Source organism: Pristiophorus japonicus, chromosome 2, assembly GCF_044704955.1.
Source record: "Pristiophorus japonicus isolate sPriJap1 chromosome 2, sPriJap1.hap1, whole genome shotgun sequence".
Classification (NCBI taxonomy): Eukaryota; Metazoa; Chordata; class Chondrichthyes; family Pristiophoridae; genus Pristiophorus; species Pristiophorus japonicus.
The window spans coordinates 239,610,429-239,627,061 of NC_091978.1; the positions used below are offsets into that span (position 1 = coordinate 239,610,429).

Sequence of the window (16,633 nt, forward strand, 5' to 3'; positions counted from 1 at the left end):
GGAGGCAGGAAGCAAAGGGTAACAGTTGATGGGTGTTTTTGTGACTGGAAGGCTGTATCCAGTCGGCTTCCGGGGGGCTCAGTGCTGGGTCCCTTGCTTTTTGTGGTATATATCAATGACTTGGACTTAAATGTTGGGGGTATGATTAAGAAGTTTACAGATGACACTAAAATAGGCTGTGTGCTTGATAATGAAGAAGAAATCTGCGGAATGCAGGAAGATATCAACGTACGGGTCAGGTGGGCAGAACAGTGGCAAATGGAATTCAATCCATATAAGTGTGAGGTAATTCATATGGGGAGGTCTAACAAGGTAAGGGAATACACATTAAATGGTACGACACTGAAAAGTGTAGAGGAATAAAGGTACCATGGAGTGCAGGTTCACAGATCCCTGAAGGTAGCAGGCCAGGTAGATAAGATAGTTAAGAAGGCATATGGAATACTTGTCTTTATTAGTCGAGGCATAGAATACAAGAGCAAGGAGGTTATGCTTGAACTGTATAAAACACCGGTTAGGCCGCAGCTTGAGTACTGTGTGTAGTCCTGCTCACTACATGATAGGAAGGATATGATTGCACTGGAGAGGGTACAGAGGAGATTGACAAGAATGTTGCCAGGACTGAGCCGGGACCAATATCCTCACGGGGGGCGGGGGCGGGGGGGGGAGGCGGGGGCGGCTTGCTAGTGCTGTTGGGGAGGGTTTAAACTAGCTTGGCAGAGGAATGGGAACCTGAAAATAGATTCAGTCACGAGGGGAGTAAAGCTGGAATTAGAAAGCAAAAATAAAGAAAGTGAGTTTGAAGGAGAGAGGAAACAAGCAGGGAAAAAAGGTAAAAAAAACAAACTTAAAGGCACTTTGTCTAAATGCACGTAGCATTTGTAACAAAATAGATGAGTTGCTGGCACAAATTGAGACAAATGGGTATGATCTGATAGCCATTACAGAGACATGGTTGCAAGGTGACCAGGACTGGGAACTAAATATTCAGGGAACCTTGACAATCGGAAGGACAGACAGAAAGGAAAAGGAGGTGGGGTAGCTCTATTGATAAAGGATGGTATCACTGCAATAGTAAGAAAAGATATTGGCTCGAATGATAAAGGTGTTGAAACAGTTTGGGTGGAGATAAGGAACAATAAGGGGAAAAAATCACTGGTGGGCGTAATCTATAGGCCCCCTAATAGTAGCAACTCTGTTGGTCAGAGCATAAACCAGGAAATAGCAGGGGCTTGTAAAAAGGGAACAGCAATAATCATGGGTGACTTTAACCTCCATATTGATTGGACAAATCAAATTGGTCTGGGTCGCCTTGAGGAGGAGTTCATAGGGTGCATAAGGAACGGGTTCCTTGAGCAGTATGTAACGGAACCAACCAGGGGGCAGGCTATCTTAGATCTGGTCCTGTGTAATCAGACAGGATTAATAAACAATCTCCTAGTAAAGGATCCCCTCGGAATGAGTAATCATAGCATGATTAAATTTCAAATCCAGATGGAGGGTGAGAAAGTTTGATCTCTAACCAACGTACTAAGCTTAAATAAAGGAGACTATGAAGGTATGAGGGCAGAGTTGGGTAAAGTGGACTGGGAAAATAGATTAAAGTGTAGGATGGTTGATGAACAGTGGTGTACATTTAAGGAGATATTTCACAACTCTCAAGAAAAATATATTTCAGTGAAGAGGAAAGGGTGTAAGAGAAAAGATAGCCATCCGTGGCTAACTAAAGAAATAAAGGACGGTATCCAATTAAAAACAAGGGCATACAAAGTGGCCAAAACTAGTGGGAGGACAGAAGACTGGGAAGCTTTTAAAAGCCAGCAAAGAACAACTAAAAAAATGATTAAGAAAGGGAAGATAGACTATGAAAGCAAGCTAGCACACAATATAAAAACAGATAGCAAGAGTTTCTATAGGTATATAAAAAGGAAATGAGTGGCTAAAGTAAATGTTGGTCCCTTGGAGGATGAGACCGGGGAATTAGTAATGGGGAACATGGAGATGGCAGAAACTCTGAACAAATAATTTGTATCAGTCTTTACGGTAGAGGACACTAACAATATTCCAACAGTGGATAGCCAAGGGGCTATGGGGGGTAGGGGGGGAGGAACTCAACACAATCACAATCAGTAAGATAATGGGACTAAAGGCAGATAAATCCCCTGGACCTGATGGCTTGCATCCTAGGGTCTTAAGAGAAGTACCTACAGGGATTGTGGAAGCATTGGTTGTAATTTACCAAAATTCCCTGGATTCTGGGGAGGTCCCAGCAGATTGGAAAACAGCAAATGTAATGCCCCAATTTAAAAAAGAAGGCAGACAAAAAGCAGGAAACTATAGACCAGTTAGCTTAACATCTGTGGTTGGGAAACTGTTGGAGTCCATTATTAAAGAAGCAGTAGCAGGACATTTGGAAAAGCAAAATTCAGTCAGGCAGAGTCAGCATGGATTTATGAAGATGAAGTCATGTTTGACAAATTTGCTGGAATTCTTCGAGGACGTATGAACAGGGTGGATAAAGGGGAACCAGAGGATGTGGTGTATTTGGACTTCCAGAAGGCATTTGACAAGGTGTCACATAAAATGTTACTGCACAAGATAAAAGTTCACGGAGTTGGGGGTAATATATTAGCATGGATAGAGGATTGGCTAACTAACAGAGAACAGTCGGGATAAATGGTTCATTCTCGGGTTGCCAACCAGTAACTAGTGGGGAGCTGCAGGGATCAGTGCTGGGATCTCAACTATTTACAATCCATATTAACAACTTGGAAGAAGAGACTGAGTGTAACGTAGCCAAGTTTGCTGATGATACAAAGATGGGAGGAGAAACAATGTGTGAGGAGGACACAAAAAATCTGCAAAAGGACATAGACAAGCTAAGTGAGTTGGGCAAAAATTTGGCAGATGGAGTATAATGTTGGAAAGTGTGAGGTCATGCACTTTGGCAGAAAAAAAATCAAAGAGCACGTTATTATTTAAATGGAGAAAGATTGCAAAGTGCCGCAGTACAGCGGGACCTGAGGGTACTTGTGCATGAAATGCAAAAGGATAGTATGCAGCTACAGCCAGTGATCAGGAAGGCCAATGGTATCTGAGCCTTTATTGCAAAGGGAATGGAGTATAAAAGCAGGGAAGTCTTGCTACAGCTATATAAGGTATTGGTGAGGCCACAACTGGAATACTGTGTGCAGTTTTGGTTTCCATATTTACGAAAGGATATACCTGCTTTGGAGGCAGTTCACAGAAGGTTTACTAGGTTGATTCCGGGGATGAGGGGGTTGACTTATGAGGAAAGGTTGAGTCGGTTGGGCCTCTACTCATGAATTCAGAAGAATGAGAGGTGATCTTATTGAAACGCATAAGATTATGAGGGGGCTTGACAGGGTGGATGCAGAGAGGATGTTTCCACTGATGGGGGAGCCGAGAATGAGAGGGCCGCCCATTTAAAACAGAGATGAGGAGAAATTTCTTTTCTCAGAGGGTTGTAAATCTGTGGAATTCGCTGGCTCAGAGAGCTGTGGAAACTGGGACATTGAATAAATTTAAGACAGAAATAGACAGTTTCTTAAACGGTAAGTGGAAAAGAGGTTATGGGAAGCGGACAGGGAAGTGGAGCTGAGTCCATGATCAGATCAGCCATGATCTTATCGAATGGTGGAGCAGGCTCGAGGGGCCGTATGGCCTACTCCTGTTCCTATTTCTTATGTTATTATGTTCTTGTGACTGTAGAATTTTGGCTATGAAGAAAGATTGGAGTTTCTGGGTCTGTTTTCTTTGGATCAGAGGAGGATAAGAGGAGACCTGATTGCGGTGTATAAAATTATCATGGGCCTGGATAGAATGGATAGGAAGGAACTGTTTCCCTTGGCAGAGGGGTCAACAACCAGGGGGCATAGATTTAAAGTAATTGGGGGGAGGTTTAGAGGAAATATGAGGAGAAATGTCTTCACTCAGAGGGTGGTGGGGGTCTGGAACTCACTGCCTGAAAGGATGGGAGAGGCAGAAACCCTCACCACATTTAAAAAATATTTGGATGTGCACTTGAAGTGCTGTAACCTGCAGGGCTACAGACCTAGAGCTGCAAAGTGGGATTAGGCTGAATAGCTCTTGGTTGGCCGGCGCGGACACAATGGCCTCCTTCCATGTTGTAAATTTCTATGATACAAAGATAGGTGGGAAAGCAAGTTGTGAGGAGGACATAAAGAATCTGCAAAGGGATATACATAGATTAAGTTAGTGAGCAAAAAATTGGCAGATGAAGTATAATGTGGGAAAATGTGAGGTTATGCACTTTGGTAGGAGGAATAAAAAATTATTAATTATTAATTAAATGGAGAGAGACTACAAAATGCTGCCATACAGATGGATCTGGGGCTCCTTGTACATGAAACACAAAAAGTTAGCATGGAAGTACAGCAAGTAATTAGGAAGGCTAATGGAATGTTGGCCTTTATTGCAAGGGGGATAGAGTATAAAAGTAGGGAAGTCTTGCTACAACTGAACAGGGCGTTGGTGAGACCACACCCGAAGTGCTGCGTACAGTTTTGGTCTCCTTATTTAAAGAGGGTAGACTTGCTTTGGACGCAGTTCAGAGAAGGTTCACTCGGTTGATTCTTGAGATGAAGGGGTTGTCTTACGAAGAAATGTTGAGCAAGTTGGGCCTATACTCATTGGAGTTTAGAAGACTGAGAGTTGATCTATTGAAACATATAAGATTCATGGGGCTTAACAGGGTAGATGCTGAGAGGATGATTCCCCTCGTGGGGGAATCTAGAACTAGGAGGCGTAGTTTCAGAATAAGGGGTCGCTCATTTAAAATGGAGATGAGGAGGAATTTCTTCTCTCAGAGGATCGTGAATGTTTGGAATTCTCTGACCCAGAGATCTGTGGAGGCTGGGTCATTGAATATATTTAAGGTGGAGATAGACAGATTTTTGAACGATAAGGGAATCAAAGGTTATGGAGAATGGGCAGGGAAGTGGAGTTGAGGCCAAGATCAGATCAGCCATGATCTTATTGAATGGCGGAGCAGGCTCGAGGGACTAAATGGCCCAATCCTGCATCTATTTCTCATGTTATTATCTTATCACCACCTCCAAGTTCCTCTCCAAGTCACGCACCAACCTGACTTGGAAATATATCACCGTTCCTTCATTGTCACTGGGACAAAATCCTGGAACTCCCTCCCTAACAGCACTGTGGGAGTACCTTCACCACATGGATTGCAGCGGTTCAAGAAGGCGGCTCACTACCACCTCTCAAGGGCAATTAGGGATGGGCAATAATGCTGGCCTTGCCCACAAAGCCCAGGAACGAATAAAAGAAAAATCACAAGTCACTTCAGTGAGACCTGAGCATGAGTGGAGGACATGGCCAAGTGATAAGTTTGAAAGAGGTATGGTTACGAGGATTCCATTCAAAATGCTGCACAACTGAACTATGGTATGGAGACTGCTTGCTGTTCTATTTTTAAACATACTACACAATGTCAGCAATAAAGCCCAACTCCAATTCATTGCAGTAAAAAAAAAATCACACTAGAATGAGGACTATTCCAAATGCATGTCAACAATTGTATGCAAGTATTTTTAGCTCACGTTTACACTCAGACACAGGAAGTACATCAGTATGATAGGGAGGGAATAATCACAAAAAGCACGAGTGTCAAATGGCCAGATTTTTGTGCAGTCTCGTAACAGCCCCAAATTAAGTGAGGAGATACATGGCCAGGATACTCAACGATACAGGCCAGGAAGGTGACAGGTTTGATCCCCAGTCTTTGTTGCGTTAGCTAAAGCCAAACCTCTCCTAGGCTTCCCTGTCCTAGCCCTGAACCCACATCTTTCTCTAGTTTCTCTCCTATCGTCCCTCGTACCCTCTCCGAGCTCATCTAGTCCATGAGACCCACCTCCTGCTCCCTTGTCACCATTTCTCCATAATTCCTGCCACCCCCGAATTTCCCATCCTGGTCCTTATGCTAACTGACATTGTAAATAGTTCAAAAGCAAAATACTGTGGATGCTGGAAATCTGAAATATTCAGCAGTTCAGGCAGCATATGTGGAGAAAGAAACAAGAGTTAACGTTTCAGGTTGGTGAACTTTCATCAGAGGTGCTATCTTTTGAATGAGACATTAAACTATCTGCCTTCTCAGGTAGTTTAATAGAACCTATGGCATTATTCAAAGAAGAACAGGGGAGTTCTCTCCGGTGTCCTGGCCAATATTTATCCCTCAAATAATTGCATTAAAAGCGGATTATCTGGTCATTATCACCTTGCTGTTTCTGGAACCTTGCTATGATTAAATTGGCTGCTACATTTCCTACATTTCAACAGTGACTGCACTTTAAAAGTACTTCATTGACTGTAAAGCACTTTGGGACATCCTGAGGTTGTGAGAGGTGCTATATAAATGTAAGTTCAGTCTTTACGTTCTCTTCCCTCTCTAGGTTTTTCCATCTCTCCATCTCTCTCTCCTTTAAGATACTCATTAAAACTTACCTCTTTGACCAAGCTTTTGGCCATCCTCCTATCTTCTTCTTTTTCTCAGTGTTCATTTTTGTATAATTACCTTGAGGTGTATTTTTCTACGCCAAAGGTGCTATATTAACGCAAGTTGTTATTATTAGTTTTTAGAGCTTACAGCGCCATCCTTTGGAAGGCGTAAGGACAGCAGGCACTAGTACAGTGTTACTTAGTGATTTTAAGGGACTGAGGACTGCTGAATTTGCCTTACCTTCTCTCAGAGGAAGTTCAGCGCAATCTCGCACACTCCACTTCCTCTTGGGGTAGATCCAGCAGGGCTAACGGTGCGCGATCAGCAGCGCTACACCGATGCTCTACGTAGAGCTGACACGTTTCAACGGTCCGCCCCTTCGCTTAAAGGGGAGGGCTACTGCACACTCTGCATGGCCTCTGATGGCCTCCATTAGACCATCAGGGCAGCAACCCAGCACCCAAAACAGAGTGCGGGCTGTATGGAGACGACTGGTGAGTCGGCAAAGCCACCAAGATAGTGGCACGGGGCACTCGCGACCTCCCCTTTAACCTCCTCCCCGTGAGCGGATGTCTAAACTATTCGTGACCCACGAGGCTGACGATGACACCCGCTTACGCCAGTCTCGTGGGGCGAGAGGCAATATCTACCGTGGGGCGGAAAGGGGTCGGCATGCGGAGCTAAGGAGTCGCAGCGCACGGCAATGACTTCATTGTCGATTGTGTGGCGGCCCTGTGCGCTACCCGTAGGGTGCGGTGTTGCCACAGTAGTGCCTCTACTAACTCCCGGACAATTTCCTGGGAGCCGGTAGCGCCCCACCACAAGTCCCTCAGCGTAACTGGGGATGGACTATGAATGCTGGCCTTGCCTGTGACATCCACATCCAGAGAATGAATATATAAAAAATGCATTGGAGTTTTGATAAAAAAGCAATTTCAAAATACTGTGGGCTAAAAATTCGATAGTGGTAAAACTCTGCCAGGTGCCTCCGTGGGCCAGTGTTAACAGCAGCCAAAAATGGTGGCGCTGTCAGGACTGGTCAATTGGCGTTGGTGGCTAATCAACATTAGTCCAGAGCTTCTCACTGTGCAACACGTCCGGCAGGAGGCCCCAACATTGCGTGGTGACAGTGTCATTGCAGCAAGAACAGACTTCTCTTAAAGCGAGGCTGTCGTTTCAGAAAGCAGTTTGGTGTCTTAAAGGGGAACTGTCTTCTGAAATGAAAAAAATCAAAATCATGTAAAAATAGGCAGTTTTTAGCACTTTGCCTTCAATGTTAAATTAACGTTAAAAACAATTCCCAAATGGGAGTCTTTGTCTCGTAAAGCGGAATTCTCTTCTGCACCTCAAAAAATGGGCAAAGTGCTTCTGCACTAACACAAATGGCTCAGCAGGCCAGGGAAGGGGTATCCATGGTCTCACGTCCAACTTTGTGCAGGGGTCAACACTGCAAGAGAGATCCTATATCCACAAGGGCCAAGAGGCCCTCCAGAAAGGATGTGGGACAAGATCATCGAGGATGTCACTGCCAGCAATGTTGCCCCCACGATTTGGCTCCAGTGCATAAAGAAGCATCATGACCTCAGACCACTGGTCAAGGTCAGTGAATGCATCTTCCAAAAGTCGTCTCCTACCAACTGCATCACTAGCTTTACACACTGCTCAAAGCACGGCTCTATCTCCCACATCCCTCAAATCACTCACTACCAACAATCTGCAGCAATCACGAGGCAAATCTCCCATTCCTAGCTTCACCTCACCCCCTTGGAGAAGACGGTGCTGACCATTCTTGGCAGGGGCATGGCTGAGTCCTTGGCCAGCAACAGGGCAGAAAAGATACAAGATGCTGGTATCCTCATGTTATCCTCCTTTTCGCATGCACCTTTTGTTTTCCCGCCCACCGCCCCCCACCCAACCCAACCACAACTCTACCCGTGCCTTCCTCATTTCACATACCCACAAATGCAGCCTGCCCAGCCAGTGGAAGTGGAGAAAAATGAAGAGGAAGAAAAAGGAGAAGAAACACCATCACTCGATTTCACATTCCCAGCCACCAGCTCTTCAAGGTCGACCTGCAAGGTAATTTGCAGTGTCCCCCACAGAAAAGCAGCAGCCTTCTACCATCCATGCACACACAAGACAGACTCTAAGGGAATGCATTAGATCTATTGGTGTCATATTGAATGGATAGATGTAAAACGTTGGATTGGAAACTTTGTTTTGTGGTGGCTTGTATTTCAGCACTATGGCTGAGAGGATGCTGTGATGGTCAGTAACAGAGGGAAGGGAAGGTGTGGGACAATTGTTGAAAGGGAAATTAGGGTTGTGGTCACTGGTACCACAGGCGAATGATTCCATCCTAGTATTCCAACCAGAAAGGGGTTGACTCATTTGCATCTTTCTTCTGCTTCCTCCTCTTCTGTGGCTTTCTCTTCCCTCTGCGAGTGGATGCTGTAAATCTGAAATGACAGCATATAATGCTGGAAATACTCAGCAGGTCAGGCAGCATCTTGACCTGAGATGGGAGCTCTATTTCGCTCTCCACGGATGCTGAGTATTTGCAGCATTTTCTGTCCTCTCAGAGACCTTCCTTTACCATCCGAGGCTTTGCAAGCATCCAGCAGCACTTCCTGCACCCTTCAAAAGTGTTTAACATGTATTGCACCGTCATTACTTCAATAAAATTTTAAAATCCAGCCCAAAAGCTTAAATGCAAACTTACCCGAAAGATGTATCTGTCCCTTTAAGAAGCGCTGACACTGTCTCCATCAGTCTGCTGCACGCTCGCTTTTCAGACCCAGTGCTGAACTCAGCGCTGAAGTCGAAGTTCACAGAACATGACATTAAGTCGGCGACCTCACGTTCTCTTCATTTACATTTCCAGGCTCAGAGCTGCTATCAGCAGCGCGAAGCCCTTCACCAAAAAAATGGCCAACGCCAAGTCCCACGCCAAAGAAAGGCATTAGAGTGGCGGCCACCATTTTCCGCCACAATTCCACCATTAATGGGTGACACTAAGGTAGTTAATTTCTAGGCCCTCGTGTTTGTTTGAAGGAAGGAGAATAGCAGCTGGTGAACCTCACAAATATTTCACAAAATAATAAGTAATGATGGTGACCCTTTAGTACAGATCCTAACATTTAGGAACAGGAAAAGACTATGTGGGCGAACTTGCCCCACGCCAGTGATGCGGGGCAGTGACATCAGAATCCGGGCCGTTTTGCGCCCGGGTCGGAAGAACCGGCCCTCTCGCTGAATTGGGCCATAGCCTCTCGGAAACGAGACAGAGTGCTGTCTAAGGTGTTCCGCCTCCTTTCCAAGACACTATCGGGGCAGTAGTGGGGCACGCTTCTCCGCACCGCGCTGAAGACATCAGCACTCCGCGTAGCACTGACGCGCCACAACGCCTCTTTTAAATGGGAGGGCTGCTGCAAACTCTGCATTGGCTTTGCTGGCCACCACTGGGTCACCAGGGACTTTTTTGGCTCCCAAGAGGGGGTGTCGGGATGCATGATGGCAGCCCTGCCGAACCAACGGCTGCCACTCTCGGGCCAACAGATAATCATGGCGGCTGCGGCGCAAAGGCCCTCCCCTTTAAGGAGCGCCCCAGCAGCCCATCCACAGCAGTTTTGCACCCTGCGAAGGTGTTGTTGGCATTGCCCGCACCTGCCTCGTGTCCCACGGGGCAGTTTTCCCTGCCGGGCGCAAAAGGGTCGGCTTGGGGCGATAAGGGGTTGGCGCGCATGGCGATGATGTAATCTCCATTTGTGCCACAACTCGAGGCACAGTGCTTGCGCCCCGTTAGCGCCTCCCGGAATGCTAACGGGCCTTTTTGAAAGGGGCAATTTCGCCCCCTATCAGTTTGAACAAGCCTGTTCCTTTATAATTAAACTCAATTCCATCAACCAAGCTATTTCATCATATCCTTCCATCCCTTCACTTTCTAGAAATATACCTGATTACCACTTTTATATTATCTATCTAAATCACTAAGTTTTGTTAATGCTGCAATTTTGCACTGCTGAAAGGATTAATAAAACTGAGCCTTCTTGCTATTTGTCTTGGCTTTTAGCAGTCATGACTTTTCTGGTAGTTGTACTGTTTTCTATACTTACCCTATGGTTGATGCTGGTGAAAGGGGTGTTATCTGTTACAGTCTCAAAGGGAGATCTGGCTCCACTTGTATCTGTTGGTGTAGCCACTTCCCAGCTGAAGCGAACAGTAGTCTGGTTAATGCCTGCCTCGTCACAGCGTTCTTTCATAACAGCGGACTTGGGAAAATGCGTGTCACATGGTGTCACACACACCAGTGGGTAGCCAGGGGATGGTGTCTTTTTGGTTCCTTCCTTTGTCACCTCTTCAACGTGATCATAATCAACTAAAGACACAACCTAGAGCAATATAGACAAAAGGTTTAAGATCAACACATATATTTCTGTGTTTGAATTTAAATATGTTAATGTAATATAGTTATACATTACAAAATACTTGCACTGGGCCTTCCCACAGCTAAACTGGCATGCTTTGTGCCAGTCTTACGCACGAAAAATGGTGCAATGCATTTCAATTTCTACCCCCATGTCTGCTTAGACGTTCCTTCTGAATGTTTGTAAACGTGATGATTTCTGAGCTCTGATTTTGTCCTGGCATAAAGGAGACCAATCTTGTGGTTAAGTTTCAACTGGACATAATGGGCTTAAATTTTCCGAGATGCAGCGACTTTGTGCGCTGGAAACGGCGCCGAAAAACTTACTCACGATTCTGGCCGCTCTGCTGTGTGTCCTGGGTCCTGGCGCGCCGCTCCTCGTGGAGTGGAGGGCGGAGCTACAGCCCTGCACCGAAAACAGTGCCTGCAGCTGCACGCGTGCGCAGTAGAGCGGTCGCGCATGCGCAGTAGGCCTGTCCCATGATTGTGATGATGATGCCTGCAGATAATGTCCATCCCCTATCCCAGGCCGAATAGCCTGCCCCACAGGCCGGCCGCTGAGGGCTGCAAGAAACAGGTTGGTGCGACTGAGTATTTTTCAAGGCGAGAGAGAGGGAGGAGAGGTTGGTCGTCTTTGGCTGCAGTCTAGTGGTTTGGACCAAGGATAGCTTGTCGTGTAGTGACGTCGCTTGCCATGCTGGGCTGGCTTTGCATTCGTTTGGTTGGGTGTCTGTCTTTCATGTTAAAAAAGCACATATACAGTGACAGTCATGTGCTTAACCTACATCCCATCCTGTGTATCAATAAATAACCAGCAACATGCAGTTAGATTGTATTACAAATAATTTATTTGTGAAGCTCTTTGACGATGTCAGTGGGCAAAGATGCTCAGAATCATAGTGCCGTGTGTTGCGCTGGACCTCGGTGTCCTTCCACACTTGGCCCGCCTGGCTCTAGCACACTTGCCGACCGTTGAGCATGCGCCCAAGTCAGTTCGATCTCCGAACTCCTTTCGGGGTTAAATGGGAATCGTCTGCGGTCCCTCACGCGAGGGAACAGAAGCCCCATGTCTCTGCCAGGTTTCAGGCTACCGTTTTTAAAGCCTGACCAAAAATGGGCAAAAAGGGAAAAATTTCCTGCCCGAAAAGGGTTGAAAGTCGGTAAGGCGGCAGCCACGTTCTCCCTCCCCTATCGCAGTCCGAAGTAACTCCCGCACGGCCAGCCGCTGCTGAGTTTAGTTGAAGGTAGGATTTACTTCAGCTCTTTATTTGTTAATTTAATTATTTACTTCAATTCTTGAGTTTTTATTGAATGGTTATTACTGCTTGTGCTTTGTTTGGTGCTTGGTGGTGCTTGAAATGTTGTTTCTTGCGCCGATTCCTTAACTGTAAGTCAGGTCTTTCTGTGCGGACAAAAGCGGACACATACGCTGCCCTAACTTAGTTTAGTACAACTTTTTTCTGGCCAAATTGACATAAATGGTGTAAGTGACTGGGAACGCCCCCTTTTGAAAAAAAAAAACTGACCTAACAAAAAACCTAACGAACTCACTTACACTGGCGCACATTAAATGGCCATATTTGCAACTAAAAAGATACACCAGAAAAGTCAAGTTACACCAAAAAAAATGGTGCAACTCATGGGGAAATTTGGGCCCAATGGCCCTAAAAACTCAAAAGTATCATTGAGCCACTGTAACCATGGTGGAGCGAGTCTTCTGTCCATGGCAAGAATCAGATGTGCATCTGCGGCAGCGTTGTGCGTTGGAGTGCCAGCTGCGTTGGACGATAATGTCGTCATGTCCATTTGTCGCAGTTACTCTGTGCTTTTCAAAAAACAGTCTTTCAAAAGTGTGTGGACTCCACTTCCACCAGAAGCAGGCTCTGGGTACACTTTGTACGCCAGCTTCTTGCAGGCACTCATAGCATTGGGAATATAGGAGGCAGAACTTGTGGGAATTCCAGCAGATTACATCATTCTGCCATTCTTGTCTCTTTCAGTGACATCTGTACGGAAGGGAATGGCACAACAAATGCCTGTCCCCACTTCTGGTGGAAAACCAGCAGAACCGAGTCCTGCTTCAATGTTTGACCCTCTATCGGCTCCTAATACACTAAAATACTTGTGGATTTTCAGGGGCAATGGTTCGTGTAAACTTGGTGTGTGCATGTGTACCCAGGAGAGTAGATTTTATGATCTGGGTGCAATTTATTCCTGAATAGTTTAAACAAATGCAAAGCTCGCCTGAATTGAAGTGTGCTGTTTACTCTCAATTTTCTGCAATCGGCTTATAATTTAGCAGGGAGTACAAATTTGGATGTGTCCAGGGAGCACAACAGTGGTGGAGTAGAAAATTGCGTGCAGGTGACATTTAAAGGGGTGTGGACAATTAAAGGGAAATATCAGAAAAGGTGGGAAAAAAATCCTTGCAGATTTATGAAAGGCCTGAAATGCATTTCAATCCATTGGCTGCATTTGCTAAGGTTGAAGGGGGAAGCGTGCTAAAAAGTGATTGGCAAAAATTAAGTAACAGGAAACCCAATGTGTAGGCACGAGTCGATCGTCAAGTGATGGAGCAGCCTATCACCCAAGGGTGCTTGTGCTGCATGAGGTGGTTGCAAGGACAATGGCTCTCTGTACCATTTCATGACACCATCCCCATAGGTAGGCACTACTGTAAGCAATTAGGCATCCACATACAGTACCTGCGCCATTCGGTCTGCTGTCACAGCCTCCCTCGGCACTGTGTGCACTGATTGGCTGCTAAAAGTACCTCTATTTACAGATGCAGCTAAGTGAGTACTGACGAGGGAGGGAGGAGGGGAGCAGCTTTACTTGCCTGGCAGCACACCATTAATCCCCTTTTTCCTCCAAAAACAGTAGATGGGGAATTTTCCATTTGGAATGTACTGTTGATAGCAATGGTAGTGGCTAAACTAAAGCTGCAGCAGAATAACTGGCATAAAGGCTCTTAAGGATATGAATTTCCAAATACTTACCATTAGCTGCCAATCCTGAGTGCCCACTTCACTGGGCTGTAACTATGAATTGACGCCCTGCGTAACTGACATTGGGGGTTCACGTACAGCATATTTTAATAATCAAATAAAGCTTCTGCCTGTTTTAGGTGGACACTTCCAGCTGCTTTAGGTTTCAGCAGCTGGAAATTTGTGAGTGACGCAAAGTAGCCGCAGATGTGCAGCGAAGGATTTCTGTCCACCTCTGATCGCTAGCCGGATTTTCATACAAAAATCAAGTAAACCAGATCAAAAAATACCCTCCAAGCTGTCTGGCACACACGAGCATACAACAATGTAAATATGTACAAACATACAAAGGTACAGACGTTGTGATTCTCTGCTAAGAATCAGAAATGTTGATGGGATAGATTATCTGACAGAACCTGGATTAAATCCATAGGACTCAGTCGAAAGAGCTTAATTGATGAGTGACATTCCCACTTACAATAGGTGGTGCCGGCAAAATTAGACTTCCTGCTGCCTCCTGGTCAAGAATGGTCACTGTGGCCATGGCGATGTCACCAAGAATTGCCTCAACTGGGTCATCTGGTCCCAGCACCAGAGAAAAAGATTCATGCCACTCTCTATCGTCATTGGACAGGATTTCCACTTTAAATAGAATGTGGTCAATGCCTGTGGAAAAAAGAAATCAACAATGGGAATGAGGCTACAGTGCCTACTTCTAGTAGAATCAATATTAATACAGACAGCCATGTCTTTAAAGGCGATGTAGTTATAAGGAGGCCCACTCCTTTTTTCTGCGCACATACCGGAGATGTGCCGCTTTTCTCCGTTGATATGTGCACCAAAAAAAAAATCGCTCCATACCTTGGCTGCTGTCCAGCCGTTCCTCGGTCGTCGCGCAGCGTGGCCAGTCGAGTCGGGGGCGGAGCCAGCGTCCTGCGCTGAAAACAGTGCCGGGATGTCTGCACATGCGCAGTGGATTGTCCGCGCATGTGCAGTAGCTCCTCGCCCCCAGCCTCTCTGTGTGCTGCTGCAGCCGCTGTGTGTGTGGGACCCGATGCCCGCCCAGAGCCCTGGCCGAGTGGCCTCCCGGTTCAATCGACCTCAGGTTTGAAATTTTATGCACTGTAGCTATTTTTGAACTTTCTTAATGGCTTGTCATTTTCCTGGGCTTTTGGATATTTTTAAAAAATTATGTAAATATGTTTTGTCTCTTGTGAATAGTGGTGACCATTTCTCAAGCCTATTCACCTGGAACTATTGTGAAAGAAGAACATAAGTGACGAAGAAACACTGAGAGAATATCTTATTTATTGAAGCAGACTTTATTTAGATAATATGGATTCAATTTTGGCCCAGTATAATCATTGCAAACAAATAGCTGTTTAAATTAGTTGTGAGGTTAGGGCAATTTAATTCAACTATCTTTCACGTCCTTTATTTTTGTAGTTTAAGCTTCCATGAATGCTTCTGTTGTATAGTAAATTAACGTTGCGAAGTTTGTCATATGATGTCCTGAACAGCTGTTTGATCCTATTCACATTCTTTAGTCAAGTCATTAAGTTCTGCTGGCCTCCGATGTACCTACCTGTGCTGATTTCTTAACTCTCCGCAAGGGTTTTCTGAAGTGGCCACATACGTTTTCTGAAGTGGCCTAAGCAGTTGTGGAGTAACTATTAACTGGCCAAACTGGCCTAAATGGCCAAAACTGACGTAGGTGGCTGGTAACGCCCCCTTTTGAGAAAAATAAGCGAAACTAAAAAAATCCTAACTAACTCACTTACACTGGCGCAAATTGAATGTGCAAAATGGGGATTTTTAAGATACTCCAGAAAAATCAAGTTGTTCCAAAAAAAACGGAGCAACTCCTGGACAAAATTGAGCCCCCATGAAAACTATGGGAGCTAGGGGCGTGATTAAATAGGAGCCAAGGCTCTAGCAACAATCTCCCTGATAAGCCCTTTCGCAATATCACAGTATAATTTCCTGGTGCTGTGATACAAGGTCATTATCCCTGTATTTGCAACCGATCTCGTCACAAAACCCACTGGGGGTAATTTTCACTTTTAACAGGACAGCAAACTAGTGGTAGCAGATCAGCCAGCCATTGTTCCATTCATTGACTTCACCTGCAATATTCATTGGATGTAGAAAAAATATGATTCAACCTCAATACAAAACTCATACCTCATGGGGGAGGGGTAGAAATTCAACATTGGTGCAGTTGAAACTCCAAATACATTCACAGTATGGGCACAGGCTGGAGAGCAACAGGTAATAAGCCAAATACGTAAATCTTCAAAGTCATAGCATTATTATGGATTCAGTTCTATACAACTTCAAAACAAATACAAGATTGCATTTTCTTACAGCACTCTCTCAATAAGGTAGTTCACATTTTGTTGTTTTTTTGTTGTCCTGTTTTAAAGGCCTTTCATTTTTATTGCATTATTCGTGCTGATTTGGTAGCTGATGTATCAAACTTGTGATGTTGCATGCACTCCAAATTTTTTAAAAACAGCCAAATCGATTGACAGAGTGCAACCAAACGACAGGCTCATTGTGTTAGTGTGGTCCTGTGACAGGCTCACTGGGTTAGTGCGGCCCTGTGACAGGCTCACTGTGTTAGTGCGGCCTGTGACAGGCTCACTGTGTTAGTGCGGCACTGTGACAGGCTCACTGTGTTAGTGTGGCCCTGTGACAGGCTCACTGTGTTAGTGCGGC

General features: G+C 45.3%; 1 protein-coding gene across 1 annotated transcript in view; it reads right to left on the reverse strand.

Annotated features, from left to right (window-relative positions):
* fras1 (Fraser extracellular matrix complex subunit 1) overlaps positions 1 to 16,633 on the reverse strand; it is a 757,390-nt gene that overhangs the window by 62,117 nt on the left and 678,640 nt on the right. Inside the window, exons 62-63 of the mRNA XM_070871094.1 lie at positions 14,391 to 14,578; positions 10,615 to 10,890 (exon numbers count right to left, since the gene is read on the reverse strand). Of these exons, the coding sequence (XP_070727195.1) occupies positions 10,615 to 10,890; positions 14,391 to 14,578 (464 nt within the window). The remainder of the gene's footprint in view (positions 1 to 10,614; positions 10,891 to 14,390; positions 14,579 to 16,633) is intronic.